Source organism: Myotis lucifugus, unplaced genomic scaffold, assembly GCF_000147115.1.
Source record: "Myotis lucifugus unplaced genomic scaffold, Myoluc2.0 scaffold_2, whole genome shotgun sequence".
NCBI lineage: Eukaryota > Metazoa > Chordata > Mammalia > Chiroptera > Vespertilionidae > Myotis > Myotis lucifugus.
The window spans coordinates 7,225,783-7,244,676 of record NW_005871050.1 but is presented as its reverse complement, the minus strand read 5'-3'; the positions used below and the strand labels follow the sequence as shown (position 1 = coordinate 7,244,676).

Genomic DNA, 18,894 nt, shown 5'->3' with positions numbered 1-18,894 from the left:
TAGAAGCCAGCAGTCCCAGATTTGTGAGAGGGAATCCCGACTGCCGGTTTAGGCCAATCCCTGTAAACCAGAAGTAGGACATCCTTCGAGGGATCCCAGATTGGCGAGGGTGCAGGCCGGGCTGAGGGACACCCCACCCCCATGCACAAATTTCATGCACCGGGCCACTAGTCTATAATAATAAAAGTGTAATATGCAAATCGACTGAACGACCGAACAGCAGAACGACTGTCCAGACGACCTTCCAGACGATCGTGCTATGACACCCAATGATACCAGGCCAGCCAAGGCAGGTGCGATGTGATTGGTTGGGGGCCCGGCCATTGCCCCATGATTCCCCTGCAGAGGGAGGCCCATGCCACTGGCCAGCGGGGCGATCGATCAGTCAAGGGGCTCCACGATTGCCCCAAAGAGGGAGGCCCAGGCCACCGACCAACGAGCTGCAGCGGGTGGGCAGGGCCTCCCTCTGGGGGGGGGGGGGGAGATCCATCGCAGAGCCCCAGCTGGGTGGGCGGGGCTTACCTCTTTGGGACGATTGATCTCAGAATTCCCGGACTGTGAGAGGGCACAGGCCAGGCTGAGGGACCCTCCCCCCTGAGTGTACGCATTTTGTGCACCGGGCCTCTAGTAGTAAATAAATAAACATACCAGAATCCAAATTCATTGCCAAAGATTATAGGTATATATTTTTTTCTAACATATCCATGGAAACCTTAATAAGAAGCTGAAGCCTGTAAGTATCTGCTTACATCAAAGAAAGATATTTAGGTGCTGATGTACACATCCACATAAAATATGGGAAAAGACCTATTCATTAAGAGTAAGAAGCATCCTGATTTGGAAGAGAAGGGCAGGAATTTACACATATAGTTTGCAAGGGTTTAAAGCATTAGTTCTCAACCTTGGCTGCACATTAGAATCACCTGGGAATCTTTTTAAAATCCTGATTTCTGGGCCTCATCCTCCGGAAATTCTGTTTCTTTGTTACTAATGTTGTGGCCCCACCCCATAACAAAAAAAAAAACACAGAATTTCCGGAGGATGAGGCCCAGAAATCAGGATTTTAAGAAGATTCCCAGGTGATTCTAATGTGCAGCCAAGGTTGAGAACCACTGGTTTAAAGGCTTTCGGAAGCCTGATATTAGCTTTGTTTTACTTTGGCTAAAACCCCAATTGAGGCTGATGGAAGAAAACAAGTCCTTACCCTCTACTAGTATATCCAATCCCCACCTTCAGGCACAGAGCAAGAGGCAAAGAGAACCAGAAATTTGACTCGGCTGACTTGGGTGTGGATTTGCATTGGGTGTGGATTTGGTATTGATGTATGTTGGAGGCTGACATCACCCTGCTTAAATAGAAACAGTGATTGGAGCTGCTTTGACTGTCACTCCATGAATGGGCACAGATAGAGGCTTGTCCTTAGAGATATCATGGAAATTTCCCACTGTACCTTCCCACCTGTATGTCCTTAGACATGGGCAATTCACATACTAAAATCACACCACCTACTATATTCCCAACTACTCCGACCACCTCCTCCTGCTGTATGACAGTTCTAGTAATAGTATCATTATCTACCCAGTTTAGTTCAGTTCAAAAATCTTTATTGAACATCTGCTTTGTGATAAGTACTGAGGTAACTATTAAATGAGAAATAATCTTTTCCCTTTAGAGCTTAGCTTCTAGAAGAAGGAGAGAAATAAGCAATTTTAATGCATAAGTGCGAAATAGGAAAAGAAAAATAGGAAAAGACTTTCAGATTGAAGAAAGATGAGTAAAATCATGAGAGTGTATGCAAAAAACTACAAAGCCATATGATATTAAAGCAAAGGTGTGACAGGCAAAACAGGAATCTGGAATAGACAAGTAGGCAAGGGTCAGGTCATGCTAAGAAGTTGAGATTAAATCTGATAATGATAAGGAGCCACTGGGGAGCTTTATGCTGGGGGAGAATTGGGAATATATTTATATTTGTATGTGACCACTGTCTACTTTATAAAGGAAGGATTAGAGTGGTTGAGGAGTAGAGACACGGGAGCCTATGAGGACACCAGATTATCTAGGACTTTCCATTTACCCAAACTAGAAACTACGTAGGTTCTAATCCTCTTCATTATAACCAATCATCACATGTAGTCTTGTCAATTTAACTATCAAAATTAATTTCATCACTCAGCATTCATTGAACCCCTCTATGCATCTAATGATGTGCTTGGTGCAAAAGAATCCATTTCTCTAAGATAAGTTGATTGCCTTGTTCAGGAGACAGCCATGTAAATAGATTAGTTTGAAATAACATGATAAGTATTCACTGAATGCTATGCAAGTTAGGGGAAGAGGGAGAGGAGGAAAAGGGAGGGAGGGAGGGAGGGAGGGAGGGAGGGAGGGAGGGAGGGAGATCAGAGATCCACAGAAACTGTATGTCTTGAAGGATGAGTAAGAATTCCCTTTGGGGAGAAGATATTTTGATGGAAATAGTTCCTACAAAGGCATGGAAATCTGAATGAATACAGCTTGTTGGGAACCAGCCACGGAAACCAGCGACAAGTTTGGGGTCATTGGGACTAGAGCTTAGGTTCTGAAAGGAGACATAGAAAACAATGAGGTTAGAGAGATAGGCTAAGTTAGAATCTGAAAGTGCTTGTTTTATGCCATAGATCCTGGAGAGTCAAGAGAAAATTTTGAGCACAATAATTTGATATATCATATTTGTGACTTGAATCCATATTTTGAGGCCAATTTAGCACCATCACTTGTTTCTCCCTAATTTTGTTCTATTAAGGCTCTTTCTCATTTATATAATTGTTGTGGTCTAATAGGTCTCCTAGCCTCAGGCAAATCCCCTCCAATTTATCCTCCACTTTGGTATTTTTCTAAATCATCTGTCTATTTCTGCCATTCTTCTGCTGTAGCCTGCTAGCAGCTCCCCATCCCTGCCAGGAAAAATCCTCTAATGTTCAGTATGGCATGCAAGACCCTCACATGGCAGCCTGTGCTGCTCTCCAGCCTCATGCCCCATCTCTTCTTTCTACTGTGTCCAGCCTACCCGGTTTGCTACTCTTGCTAATTCAAGGTCTTCCAAGCCTTCCAGGAACATTCAGGGTCCATACCTCTTCTCAGTCTCCTTCCCCAAAGTCTATCTAAAATGCCCTGAGTGCAAATTCCTTCTTAGCTGTCAAGAATCAACTCACAAGGTAACTTCGTTTGACCTTCTCTTGAACCCTACAGAGAACAAATCTCTTTCCTTCCATGGGCTCCCTGGCATCTGGTACATGCTGATATTAGAGCATACATCACATTGCTTCATAATTATTGCTTGCAAGGTTGTCTCCCAGACAAGAATGTAAGCTCCCCCAGAAGATAATGCCATATCACATTCCTCTTATAAACTTAATTCATAATACAGTGCCTGGCACACACTTAGAAGTTCAGTTAAATGGAGTTAAATGAAGGCACTGATCATCTTGTCCCTTTTTTGTTTAGAATAGTTATCTTCCTCACCAACCATTTACTGATAAAGGGAAGTCACTCTTTTCTGGGCCAGATTTCCATTCTGAGGTCATTGCAACTATTCTTTTTAGCCAGCTGGAGAGTGAAAGGCTTATAGCTCAGACTTCTCTTGGGTTAGAGAGCAAGGGCTTTAATCTCCAGGGCATAGTGAGCAGGACTCACGCACTTGCTGTGGACTCAGCTTGCAACCAAGCAGTGTAATAAAAGCCTTGTGTTTACCTTTTAAATATTCACTCCTCCCATTCTGTATATTTTGGGGCCTGAGCAAAAGACCAAAAACACTTGTAGAGGTATCTTGAGGCGTGGCATATTGTCTCCACCTCATCTGGGGATTTTTCTAAGGCTAGGCATAGAAATGTCCAAAAGAGGAACTCTAGGAAACCACAAAAACTGTGTCCACTGGTATTAGGGCTTCCTGGGGCTATCTCTGAAACAGAGGAACAATGACCCCCAAACTGGAATTCATTGAAGGGTCAGAACCTTCAGGTATCTTGATATTTCTCAATTGTAGATTTAACACCTGTCCACTCTCAAGCTCCAAGAAAAGTTCAACATAGCTTAAGTCTTTCCTGCATCACACCCATCCCATGCCTCAACCCTGCCTATACTTTAGGGTAGCTGGAAGGAGCTTCAAACTACTAATTTCAGGGCATTTCCTGGAGCTTACAACATGAGTATAAGTATATAGACTGTAGAGCCTCAGGAGCCAATTCCTGGAGGACTTTCTGGGGCATCAGGAAGTCTCCAGTTATATGGCAGACTGCACAGATCACAGATACTGAAGCACATACATAGGTCTGATATTTTGGAAATAACCTTACATTGGCTTAAGGCCAACCTAAAAACGTCTCCAACTATAGGTGTCAAAGGACTTGGATATTAAGTCTCGAGGCTGGTGGAACCTAAGTAAGAAATCTTACCTCTATTAGTTTTACTACTCATAAAACTATCTTAAGCTTCATACAGAAAAAAAAGGAAGGGAAGGATAGAAGTTTGGTTACATTGGGGTACAAGTTAATTGGTACATACACTAAGGGAATGGAGACAAGGATTAAAGGAAAGATGGAAAGGATGACTGCAGGGATACAGATGGGGAATCACCTGAGGTTTTGCAGGGAAAATAGGAATTATTGCCTCATTAAAGGGGAAATATTTGAGAGGCTTTTGGGAGCTAATATGAACATTCCTCTGACTTTCCTAAGAATGAGGCTGGGATAGGTCTGGGTCAGCTTTGGAATCTACTGGAAAGGAAATTCAGACATGGACAGTAATTACTCTTTCTTGATTGTATTCTTCTCCCAAGAGTCTTGGAGGATTTATTCTCAGACTCAAGGCCCTTCAATCCATACTTACATTATGTCCTCATGGACCAACTCTCTATAGTATACATTTCCCTTGGAAGTGAGTCTAGAAACAAGTACTTCTATTATAAACAAACAGAAAGCCAAGAAAACAAGCCCGCCCAACCCACACCCTCAAAAAACCCCAACAAACTTAGTGCTGCAGAGGATGAAGCAAGATGGGGGAGAAAAGGTCTTTCCCATGTTACCTAACTACTAGAAATGAAAAAGAACAGTAGAAAATGTTTGATTTAGAATTCTCTGGAGAGTGAATACCCATCTGCCACACTGATTCTGTGACTATAATTTTAAAAAATATTTTTGAACACCTATAATGCACTAAAGGTAAGCACTGTGTATGAATAGAGGACTTAGGCAAAGCCTTGCATTCAAGGAGCTCACCATTTATGGGGGGGGGGAAACTCATGAATTATAATAGCAGGACCACTGGGTTTGGGAATACGGAAGTCTGGGCCTGTATAGAGAGTAATGCTTATAAGCACAGAAGTAGGTCGCTGCTGACAAAGGATGTCTCTGGGATCAGCTGCACTTCCGGATCTCCATTCAAATATGATACGTTAAGGTAGCAAAAGGGTGCAGCTGAGCTCTGCAATAGATTCAGGATACAGCTGCTAAATCTAGCTACAGTTTTTTTGGCTCTAACTGGGCTGGATTCTGCCTAGTGGCCAAAGGCTGCCAAATCCTGATTTAAGACAATTGCCTTTCCAAAGAAAAATAGTTATAATGAAAATAGCTTATGTCTTATACAAACTCTCAGCAATATAACAAATATATTACTTTTAAATAGGACCCATAGTATTCTGTTACATATGGACTATCATAGTGATTTAAAAGTTATTTCTTCTTGTTTCCATGAGTTTTATAATTTTAATAGCACTTATTTGACTCTACCCAATTTTGAATTGTTTTACAGCTTGTCTGAAAGAACTTGTGACAACATTTTAATTGTTTGACCTTGCCTTTATGATCTGAAGCCATAACTTTCCTGAGCCTTAGTTTCATCAACAACAAAATTGGGACAATAAAGTCCAAACTGTCAGATAGCATCAAGGTTTAAATGATAGATATATTTGGAAGCAGAAGCCTTTCTGGAAAATGGTCCCTTTTCTCAGAAAAAAGTCTTACAACCTTGGATCTTGAACTCAAGCTGCTATATCCTGGAGGAGTGTGAAGACAAGATGAATCTTCTTCCTGGATAAGAAAAACATGAAGAGGGTAGAGAAGGGAAAGAAATAAAGGTCACCTGGCTGTGACAGAGTACCCTACTGATATCCAACCCTGATTTGGCTCATCATGGTAGTATCCCCTAGCTCTTACCCTACTCCATCCTCTCACCCCCTCTCTCTGTTATTCACTTGGCTAAAAATGTTAACTTTACTCAGGGACCATCGAGAAAGAGGCGAGCACATGACATTGTAAGAGCCTGATAAGAGGGGCACAACGGGCATACAAATCTGACTCCATCTTAAAGCTAACCCTCCCTATTAATTGAAACTGGACCCAGTTGTCCTATTTCCCTCAAGATTAAGGACTGAACAACAAAAAGGGGGTAATTATAACAGAGTGAAATGCTCTTCAAGTCTGAGTTGTTCCAATGGCCTTCAGGCTTCTGCTCAGTCTTGCATATAAATATGCTAATCATTAGAGGAATTCTGCTTGCTTCAGTTTTACAAAACCAGCCCCTTAACCAGAAGGTGCCTCTCCTGAGAAGATAAGTACAAAAATAATGATTATTTATATTGATAAACAGGAACCCTGATTTACAGGAACCCTGTGTCAAATCTTTCTTGGACTCTGATGGCAGCCAGATGTCTATTGTCAATCACCTCTTGCCCCTCCCATTTCCCCTTGCCTGGACATAAAAGAAGTGTGAACACTGTACCTTCTTAAGATTGATTTGAGGCACCACAAGTTCTCCTGTCTTCTCGGTTGGCACCTTCTCAATCAATAAATCTCTCCTTACTCCCCCTCCCCCCCCCAAAATGTTAACCTTACTAAATGAAGGTATACTACTCCTTCAGTGGAAAAGGGAGAGGGCCCTGAAATCATGAGTGCCTCATTGTAGAAAAGGGTTTTTGGACTTCAGCATCTAGTAAAGTATTCATGGGGTAATGGGCATAGACAGTAGGAGGCTGAGGGCATGTGTTGGGGGGTGGGAGTGGCCTGGGAGTGGTCAGTGGGGGAAAAAAGGAAACATATGTAATACTTAAAACAATAAAGATTTTAAATTAAAAAAAGTATACATGGGGTGTTGGTGCCCAACTAAGGGCCAGTAATCAATGTTAATATAATAAGGTATTTTCTATATATTAGGACACAGATATATAAGCATGAACATTTTTACAAAAAAAGTAATCCATTTCATATACATTTGGATAGACAGAACTGTCCAACTTTTTAAAAAAGATTAAGAGTTTAAAAAACCTACAGGTTAAAAAAATCTATTCAGTTCAGCAATTTAAAATTATTGAGTTATGGCAGTACATTATTAAACTTCTCACTGGATAAAACAAAATAATTATGTTGAATTTTCTTAATTCATTAAGCATTTCAAAATTTGATAATATTGTTTAATACCATCTGAAATTACCTATACTTGGACAATTCCCAGCCAACGGATTTATGGGGCCACTTTCTCTATATGTATTATTGTTTTACCCATTTTTTATAATTTCCAATTTATTTGTGATTCAATTGATTAAATACACATTTCAAGATATATAACAATTTCCCCCACATATGCCAGAATGGAGACTAAGGACACAAGTGAACATTTAACTTGTTTAAACATGTACTGTAATACCCATTATCATTTTCATAAAAAGTAATGACTTTCAGTTATGAGAAAGAGATTTATAAGCTAGCAAATCTAGAACAAGTAGCAATACAGCAAATAATTCAAGAAATCAACCTCAGTAATACATATGTCTATTTTATTAAAAAAGTTACAAACAGGTGGACTGCAGGGTCGTCTTACAAAATGACAAGAATGAAATCTATTGGAAAAATTTTACTTTTACAAATCTTTATAGGTCATTGTTCAATGTTTGTACTTGTTATTTGATATTTTTAGCTTTCATTGATAAAGTTACAGTACATTAGATCCATGATAATAGGCTACATGATTTTATTTGCAGAGCCCTACTGCAGTGATTTGAACAACTCCTAAACAGATGCCATAGTAAAGACAAGACATATATTGCATTTAATATTAATTTATTTTCCTAATAAGCAACTTGACATGCAATCTATTAAGGAAGCTAAAATAACTTTTGGTCCCTTTTCTTAAAATGTGCTGGAGAAACCACCTTTAAATCACTTTCCCCTGATTCCTGTGATCCTAAGTGAATTCAAGTTAAATTTGCTGCTGAGGTTAGTGACGGAGAGAGATAGGGAGGAAGGAAGGGAGAAAGGGAGGGAGTCAGAGGAAGAAAGAGAGGAAATGAGTGAGAAAAACTACCCATAGGAAAGAAACTGTATAAAAAATCCATCTGCAGAAATTTAAATCATCATGAATTATTTGATTCCTTTAGATTTCACACAGCTAATAAAGATGAACCACAATCACTTAACCAACTTTGAGTGTTTGGTTTTAAGTTTGGTATTAAAGTGCAAACTTAAATTAGGTATTCATTTCAAGCAGTTAATAAATAAGAAACAATGTTTTGCCTCCACCCTTATAATCTCAGGATAGATAAAATTCAAAACTTAAGATCAAGGGTTCACTTTGAGGGAATTTGATCAGGAATCAAATGCAACACGATTTAAAAAAAGGAAATCAAAGTTTAATCAATTTCTATGCAATAATTAATGGTCATGCTGACCAATAAATCACATGAATGTAGATATCACTTTATTTGAACATCACACACAATATAAATTTAAAATTGCCACACCCTTCCATAAACCATCACTGCATATATTAGACCTTTCCTTGACAAAGTTATTGAGCTATTATTATAGATGAAAAGTATAGTTTTGGTTTTTTAAATTTTGTTTTATTTAGAAGCATGTTCAAATGACTAAAGCTGGGCTCCTAAAATCGAGAACTTTGGTGCAGTAGGTGAGCTGCAGTTATTAACTTCTGCAAATTAAATGCACACAACTAAATCAAATAAAAACCCAAAACCAAAATACTGTCAAACTTACAAAATGTTAAAATCATTGCTAGAAAAGCATTTGTCATGATGTTAAAACTGAACCAAAAGATTATTCTTTATAAATTTCCTTTCTGTTTCTATATCTGTGTTATTGATAAAATGTTCAAGTATTCAGACAAAATGTGCTGATTAGGTAAACAACATGGAAGGCAATGGCTATTAGAAGCACATTTGAAAAAAAAAAAAAAGCCCAGAGACTTGGCGCTATCCTCCCGTTACACAGATTTTCGTCTCTACTACGAACATGCTTCTTTAAAATAACTAAAAAGCAATTGTGATAGTGCAAGAAAACTTTAACAATATTGCTTTAAACTATTATTTGGAAAGACAAATATTAAGAACTAGAAAGTGTATATGATTTTACTTGAATTCAATTTTACATGTGCAGAAGTCTATTAGATGTCAATTACAAGCCTGATAGGCAAAGCTGAGCTATCTCTGTTTAGATATACAATTAATTTACCATGGATACAATATCCCTTTTCAAAGGCATTGCTATGTAGGTCATAACTAAATTTAGAACTTAACAGAAAGGAAAATGTTACTGCTGCAATTTGATGCTGTAAATGAGATTAACACATGTGAAAACCTAATGGAATCAAATATTTAACTCTTCAGCTAAATGCTCTACAGTCAATTTCAAATATCAATTGTGACTTTCAGAACATGTTAACTACAAAAATACATTACGAACTGCATTTGAAGAAAAGGGATATTCCATCCATTCAGGTGAAAATGTGATATTTAGTTTCTTTTTACAACACTGCCACACGTAAACAAAGTCTCAAAGTATTAACCAACCATTTAAAGGAGAAAGATTTTACAAATAGGATGAAGCACTGGTACGAGGTAATATACAGAAGTAACCATTTGTTTAAGGCTCAATTTTTTTCTCCATTATAACTTTCTTTTAAAAGGCATTGAGTAGGTAATACTGAGTTTGAGTATTTAATAAATACAAGTTGAGAAACTGATTAAAGAAATCAATTAAAATATTAAAAATTAATTCTTGCATAATAGCCATCAATAAGAACTTAGAAAGCTACAAAAGGACTGATTGGTAAAGAATAGATTTTAAACATATGGTAAACGTGCTAAGCATTTCTATTTAAGGTCAATGGATCTTGAAGGCCAAAGACCTTATGCACTTAATTAGATGTATGGCAACATGCTGTAATAGAGACAGGTTTACCAAGGCTCAGTTCTGCAACCCAGGTTGTAAAGTTCTCCAAAGCAGCATCTGTGCAAATTTCCTCTGAGTTTTATCTGCAATTAAGATAAAAATGTCATAAAAATATAGTAACATAGATTACCGTTTAAAATGAGAATACTGACAACATATCTATAAACACATGGAAGTGGTATCAGAATAACTATCTTAAGGTCAAATTGTACTGTGTTCACCATCAGTTTAAGTAAAAAAGTAATTTTCCATGGTCCATAAAAGTCACTAAAAAGTAGAAACACTCTAATGATGCATTGGATATAATATACTGCACATATGTAACTACCCTAGTTTATTTTTTAAATAGTATTATATGTCATGCTTGTATTATACATCATACAATATAAAAATGCTCTTACTGGTTTAAAAAATGATCTTACAGTATAAAAGTGGCATATGTTATTTCTACTTTGAATTTGATATGTTTATTTATTTATTTTTTCCACTGTGTAACCCATTTCAGTGCCTGCAACCTACTGGCAGAGGCTGGGCAATGGTTCCAGGCCACAGTTTGCTCTGGCACGGGGCACGATGAGAGACCCAGGGGGATGGGCCTGCCATAAATCCAAGCCCATGCGCCTTGATATGTTTATTTTTTAATGGAAAATGGTATTAGAATTAAATGCATACTACTTATATGCTAATATAAGTATGCGAACAAAACTTTCCCAAAATTTAGGGGTTTTGTTTTTTGAGAATTTAAAATACGAAAATGTAATATCATCAGGGTCTAGCTATTGAACACCTGCTAGGTGCCCTGACTTGAGATATGCTCGTGACTGGAGTTCATACCTTCCACTCTGATCTGCCCTTTTTGGGACATTCTACCAACCATAGGAACTTCTATGATTGGGATGTCTCAGTCTCTGCTCTTACAATTGTTAGACTTCTGTCCTTCTAATTAATATTGGAGAGAGGGGGTGTCCATTATTCAGACACAATGTCCTGTAACTGTGCTGGGTCACTAAATAGCTGCAGAGAATGGAATTACATTTATATCTGATGTAAAAAAAATAAAAAATGTTAAATAAAGCCAAAAAAACAAACAGTAGAATAGCAACTATGAAAGACTGTCAAGTGAAACCAATTTAAGATAATCTAAGGGCTCTACCAATGTTTATACATGCATAATTTCAATGTGATTTGACAGCTACACTTTTATTTGTATTCAAAGAGCCTGAGAGAATTCTTTATTGGAAGCTATATCATAAAATAATTATTTTTAAAAAATGTCTCTCTGCTCATTGTTGCAATTCTGTCACTCAAATACATTAGGAAAAATAGGCAAAAGTTTGTCTCTTTAGAAATTATTATAAAAACATTTTTTCCAATTAAATTGAAAACATTTTGCATTAAAGGAAATTGTTATTTGGGACACTGGTTATTTAAGTTTGGGCAAGTTCAGTTTCCTCATTATTAAAAAAAGGGTAAAAATTCTTTCACCAGACATTTGGTAAATATCATAAAATATGTGAAAGCACTTTATCTGTGAAATATAAGGTAGCTTTTCATTTCTCAACTATGTTACAAATTTCTACAAGGTCAGGATTAAATCTTTGATACCCAGACTAAAGACCATTTCATTTTTCTACCCTCATTTGAATTTTCATACCTATTTGAACACAATATGTCACACATGCAATTCTCTGGGAAGTTGTTTCCGTAATCCACTGTAAATTTTCCTCAATTAATGTGAATCAGTAAGTTTGCTATAAATTTTAATCCACATTTTTCAAATTAAACAATTATAAAGATTTTGGATTATCAAATATGATTATGTCTCTGAAACAGTGAAAACTTGTATTATGTGATGATTTAATAATTCAGGCATTCTCTGAAATTAGATTGAGGAAATAGTGATTATTTATTTCTAGCCAAAATAAACCCTAAGAATACAAACCAGCTTATTAACCATGATCTACATTAAATAAAAGGTGATATATGCATTATTTCCCACCCTCTAAAAACCTGGTTAACATTTGCTCCATCAATATTCCACAGGTTGACAATACTCCAGTGAACTTAAGAGACATAGATAAATTCTGGGTCATACTTGACAATCTTAGTAGGAGGCATACCTTTAAATAAACAAAGTATTAATACCAGCTACTTTCGAGAGAGTAATAAATTTTAATTCTCTGGAGCAATAAATCTTGAAGCAAAAACTTATATTAAGCAAAAAGGACAGTCTCAGATTAGAATTTCACAAGATGTAAAATATAAATGTTATTGCTTCTCACTGTGACAGCAAAATTTTCACTGTACTAACAACTCTCATTCATTTAAAAAACATTCTAGAAGCTTTATAGGCAGCTGGTCAAACTCATATTTTTTAATTCCCAGGATACTGCAGCCACACTGCAAAAGTATGACTTGCTTCTTGTAAGATAGAACACAAGTGATCCTTGTCCTCACAAGTTTCCAGCAAGACACCCAACAAATCTTAACTCTGGAAGCCTCTGTTTAAACTCTTTTGTAACTGTTTTCACTTTTTTCTAATTAGATTTTGTTATGGAAGAGCCAAAGAAAAATCCTAAATAACAGGCCAAACTTTTTGCTCAGGAAATTATGAAATAGGGTCTCCTAAGTGGGATAAATTGGTACATGAGAGTACCAAACACAGAACTGAAAGAACAAAGACCATTATTTATGTCAGCATGAAGAAAAAGGGAGATTCTTGATTCAAGACTAGCACATCATTTCACATGGCAGCAGAATGCTTGGGATTTTAACAAGGGCTCCTGAAAGGCTTAACAGTTTATGAGTGACTTTTTAGGTTAGCTGCACTTACCATTTCTAAATATAATGGTATTTGTTGGCATTATTTTTAGCAAATATAAATATGCAATCATAATTGATTTTAAGTTTTTTTTTCATTTTAGACATATGATATTCTGGAAATTCATCAAAAAAATTAAAAACTAAATTTCCCTTCACATTTTTTACTCTGCATTTTCATATCCAAGATAAATATTGGTTATATTGGCAAAACACTAGGCTAGAATTCCGTTGATAGAAGCTATGTTTTTGTTAAATATCTTGTTTGTTTCTCTATCCTAATTTGCATAATAATCTTAAAGCTCATTGGGGGCGGAGTGGGAGAACTGGGTAGTTAAAAGTGCTCACCTGTCACCCATTAAACACAGAGCAAAAGCTGAACTATGGAAGAATCCTTGAATGAAAGTGGAACATTGCTTTACGGAGAACATGCACCCCAATAATTTATGGTGGACCCAGGGTAGGAGAGAAGGGATAAGCAATTTTTCTTATGTCCTGACCTAAGATAAAATCTCTTTAAGTTTAAATTAATATGACGAGTTCGATTCTGAGATCTCAGATAGTATGACCATGTCCACTGATAATAAGCAGTTAGCAGTGTGAGCCCAATGATTTGATCCTAGCTGCTAACTTTGAATTAGACCAGGTAGGGAGGGCACTGCTCCCCTCAACTCTAAATTGCTTTTACTGTATCCAATATTCCTAAGACTGTGGTTAATCAAAAGAATTTGGGGTATGTTTTTTGATAGGATAAGTTTTTCTTAATGATACTATCTTCTGGATTTTAGAATTCTACTGAGAAATAATCCCACGAGGGGACTCTTTCCTGTAGTATGGCTAGAATACTTCCTCGGTGGCAATTCTCCAACTCCATGATGCAATTTTTGTTAATTCTACTGATGGTTCATTCTAAGCCACAGAGGTAATGAAGTAAAACTAAATGGCTCCCATGCATTTTATTCTGCAATAAAAGCCTAATCTGGAGGTTAAAGGAAGCAATTAAAGAAGGGACAGATATAAAAAAAGAATCATTCTAATCACCAGACACTTCCACACCCAGAGCAGGTCTAACTAGGCACCTATTCACTCTAAACAGTCACAAACCATGAACCTTGTAGAGGCTAGTAAAGGTCTGAGAGAATGAGCAGTGCAGAAAGGACAAGGCAACTCTGTTCTCCCTTTCTACCCTAGGGCCATTGCAGGTCTTTATGGTACACACTACCACTAAAGCATACTTTCTCCTCCATTCAGAGCCACCATGCCACAGGCTCATTTTGAAATGGATGACAAATGAGCATTTAAAATAAGCTACTTTCCCCACTCAACGTGATGTGCAAAATAGGGCTGGGGGCGGGGAGAAGCATCTATCTAAACTGTAACTTCTGCAACAGAATTCCTCCCCAGTGTTTTACTGGTATGATTAATATTTAACTTGGATATGAAAATGCCAGCACATTAAAGTATACAATGTGATTTAATTTTCATGTTTTCTCCTCACAATTGCTAACTCCCCAGCATATCATATCTAATTAAAAGATGGAAAAATAATAGAAACAATTGATTCCACACATTTATTTTTAAAAATTAAAATACTAATCAATTCCACTGTGTTTAGAAATAGTAAGGCCAGCTAGACTAAAATGACATTAATAAATTGTTCAGCCTTTCAGGAGCCTTTGTTAACATCCCAGGCATTCTGCTGCCATGTGAAATGATGTGCTAGTCTTGAATTAAGAATCTCCCTTTTTCTTCGGGATGACATATATAATGAACTGAGGCTGACATAAATAATGATCTTTGTTCTTTCAGCTTGATTCCTGGCGTTTGGTACTCTTATGTACCATTTATCTCTTTGGGAGAACCCTTTCCATAATACATGGAGAAAATAAGATCAAATTTTGCAGATCTTCAAACCATAGCGAAGAGCACATTTTTTTATTCCTGTTTATTTTTTTAAATAACTTTTGTCAATATTGGACTGAGATATAGGAATCCTTGAAAACTAATCTTTTAAAAATGTCTATTTGCCAAAAGGGTATTTACCAAATTATCACATTTAAGGGATAACTTTACTGCACTTCCCACCTTCCTTTCAGGAAATCAACACAATATTTTAGGATATTATTTTACTCCTTTTTGGCATTCCCTCTGTTTGGAATCACCTCTACCCATTGCCCACCCACTCATATCCTACCTATTCTTTTAAAAAATATTTATTGTTGAGAGTATTACAGATGTCCCCCCATTTTCCCTTCATTGCCCCCCTATTCTTTAAGGCCTGACTCAAATGCTACTGCTCCCCAATTCATCTAAATCACTGGTTCTTAGCCAGTGGGAATTTTGCCCCGTAGGAGACATATGTCCATGTCTGGAGATATTCCTGCTTGTCACAACTTGGGGGCGGGGGGATGCTGCTAAACATCCTACACCCACTGCAACAAAAATCCCAAAATGTTGAGAAACCAGCTCGAACTGGATGTGATCTCTCCTTTTCCTGACCACCCCTCAGCACTGTGATTTAATTATTTTATATCATTATGAGATTAACAAAACACCCATCATTCTCAACAACAGTATATATACACCAAAATAGCCATCTATCAATTATTCACACCAACACAGAGGAGCTAGTAAAAGCTTCTCTGATGTAGTTAGTAAAAGTGAAACAGGCTGCAACACTGACCTGGGTTTCTATTACAATGCTGCTGCACAGTAAAAGAAGTCCTTCAGTGCACTTGATGGCAAGGCTCCTCGGGTCAGTAAGGAAACCAGCCTTGAAAGCAGTACATAAAGAATCTGGCTCTGAATCCAAACTTACACTAAGATTACTGCCAGTGGGGTGTTGAAAGGTGAGGAAATAATCCTGGGAGCCATGCAAATGAACAGGTGTTGGGCAAGAGAGTGATGACCCAAATTGAAAGGTGGTAAGAAATAAATATGAGGAATTATTAGAAGCAATTCTTAGAGCATTAATAATTTTTCTCTTTCAACCATCACAGTACTTCTGACTTACTCGAGTCTTACTATTTCTAACTTGGACAAGGTACTCTTCATAATATTAAGGACAGCATTTCTCAAATTACCTTTACTTGTCAAAATTTGATATTCAATCTAGATTTGGGACTGACAGACTTCAGAATTTCATGACTCAAGCTACAGGATTCAGAATTTTTTTAGATAAATAGTGAGCAAGAGGTACAACCACAAATTTTCTGGACCTCAGATTACAGATTTCAATACACATCAGTTCAATCTTATTTGATAGAATATAAAAAATTACATATAATGTGCTTTGTTCTAAAAGACCTTGATCAGGGATTCCCGTTAATATTTTCAGAAACTCAGCTGATTAGATATTTTATTTCGTGATTCACTCTTTCAATAGTGTATTCTGCTTGCAAAAATGAAAACCAAACAAAAAACTACACAGGCAACTTGAGTCATTATTATAAAAAATGAGCACTTATTGGTATAAATATTTTCTGATTTTTAGTGTGTTAACAAAATATGTAAACAGACTTGGCTTGAAATATAAAAAAAATATTGAATCATTTCTGTAGGTAACCAAATGGATTAAAAGTAATTTGGTCACAAAAGTTACAAAATAAAATAAACTCAGGAAACCTACTTGGGTCCACTCCCTGCAAAAGGGAGTCTGTTTATCTCTCAATAAACTTTGCTTTCGCTTAAAAACTAATAATAAAATAAAATAAATTCAGAAATAATCCACAATAAGGCTTAAAAATCGCTTTAGAAATTGCCCATTTGTTGATTTGACTGAGACCAATTTTATTCTGTTTACTTTCCATAGCTGTCTATAACAATGATAGAAAGAAAATTGGGAACATTTTTGAGAACTGGTTGATTTTTTTAAATGATAAAACTAAAACATGTACGCTTTTGTCATTTGTCCAGTTAAAAGTGTCAGGAAGAGAAATAGAGCATAATGGTGAAGATATAATCACTATACAGAACTTGTTCAAACTTGAAGTTGGCTTACAGTTTAAGACGAGAGATTATAGAAACAAGAACATGAGTCTTGATCACCTATATACGCTTGTTACCACCTCAAAAGACTATAGTGTAAGTGCAACACTATCAGTAAAACATGTTGGACTATAGTCTGAACGGTGATTTTATAAGGTAACAGATGTGGCTAGGTATAAGAAAATAAATGAGTTTCCATCAAATTCTGGTATGCTGAAAAGCTGATGAGTGAAAGCATTTTGAATAAAACACTGTTGCCATCCTTCCTTTTCAAAGATGATACTACCTGACAGGAACTCGTCTGAAAAGACGAGTTAGGGGCCCTTAGTCTTTTGTCCAGGAAGTACATATGAAGCCAGACCTTTGATTAGAAATCATCACTGCGATCTGAAGTGCCTGTTGCCATTTGTAGCATTGCCTTCTAGACTTGAGGTCAGTCTTGGCTCAAAATAATCAATTCCATTCCTAATGTTGTCAGGCTAGTCTGGCATTTGCTATGATTTCTCAGTCATCCAGACTATTGGTTGTTTTATCTCATTATCTAAATGTTACTAAGTGAAGTTATTTGCCCAATTTTTATGTCTAGATTTAAAAATCATGATATGAATAAATAATCTAATTTTAAATGCTCAATAGGTATTATATATCAACTTTTCCAAAAAAAAGTTTAAATAACTCATTATTTAACTCAATGAAAAGTTTCAAGGTTTTGTTATTATTTTATTAAGTTTGTTATTTATTAAAATAAACAAAAACATTTCCTGGGCCTGTTCCTTCTAACACATCACAGATGATTTTGCCAGATTCTCATTTGAACCATATATTCATGATGAAGTCAAGGTACACTGTGGCACTATAATTTGTTATTATCAGAAGTGACTTAAGTCCCTCAAGTGCCAGGTACAGATGAACTTGATTAAATAATCATTCTGTTAAATCAAGCATTTGGGTGATTAGTAAATTGATGATTTCAATTATAGCAGCTCTCTAGTCAAGGATAGAAAGGTGTAGAGAACAAAACTAATCATCTTTTGAAATTATTAATGAAGGCTCTCTTGTGCGTTCTGGATGCTAAATCACCAAAACACTGAAAAGGTGTACTATCCTTTAACTCAACCCACCCCATAGGAATGTTATCAATCAAGCAGAAAGAGAACAGTAACTCACTTGAAAAAAATAAATCTTCTGATGGAAATACAAGCAATTTCTTACCTTTGTTTCCCTTATCTGTATTTTTCAGGCATTTGGCATTGAATGTTGACTATTTTGTGCAAAGGGAAATGTTACTTTAAAAATAAAGAAATTTAAGGTAGCACAATGTGTTTTAATATTAACCGGCTTTGTTATATATGATCAAAAACAAAACACTCTCTGGTTCATAAGATTCCATCAACAACTAACCTGCTCGGTATGGCCATGATTGAGGTTATCTTTTTTACTGGACAACACAAGTTGTACAACACTGATCTTGCTTCTCGGGCAGGGATGAATAGTTCATTTGCCTGACGATCTCAGCAAAAAGGTCATCCACCATTGATTTACTTTTTGCCGATGTCTCCATGAAAGGACAGCCCCATTCTTGAGCCAGAGCTCTGCCTTCTGAAGACATAACCTCTCTTTCTGGTTCCAGATCCACTTTATTTCCTACTAGGATTAGTGGGACTTTTTCATATCTCTTCACTCTGACAATCTGATCTCTCATTGGCTTGATATCCTATTCAAACAATTAAAAAGAAAGAAAAAATAATTATGCTGTTTGCATAACCATAACAGAAGTATTGCAATCTCATAAGAGCTCACACCTCAGTGAGTAAAGAAAGCTGAATCCAAAATAAAACCACACACCCAAATAGAGAAAATGTCATTTTCTCCA

At 36.6% G+C, this 18,894-nt stretch overlaps 1 protein-coding gene and 1 non-coding gene across 3 annotated transcripts in view; both read right to left on the bottom strand.

The window, feature by feature from the left end:
* Nucleotides 1–7,783: 7,783 nt before the first annotated feature.
* RAP2C (RAP2C, member of RAS oncogene family) overlaps nt 7,784–18,894 on the bottom strand; it is a 14,550-nt gene continuing 3,439 nt past the window's right edge. The window contains exons 3-5 of one of the 2 annotated variants that reach the window (XR_002830455.1): nt 18,423–18,735; nt 15,718–15,897; nt 7,784–10,297 (exon numbers count right to left, since the gene is read on the bottom strand). Coding sequence is in view for 1 of the 2 variants with exons in the window: in XM_006082086.3 (XP_006082148.1) it covers nt 18,457–18,735 (279 nt within the window). In the remaining variant the exon portion in view is untranslated. The remainder of the gene's footprint in view (nt 10,298–15,717; nt 15,898–18,422; nt 18,736–18,894) is intronic. The other variant, XM_006082086.3, reaches the window with a different exon arrangement.
* Nucleotides 10,700–10,833, bottom strand: LOC111827259. Its single transcript, XR_002830763.1, has one exon. It is a non-coding gene; the product is annotated as a small nucleolar RNA SNORA42/SNORA80 family (small nucleolar RNA).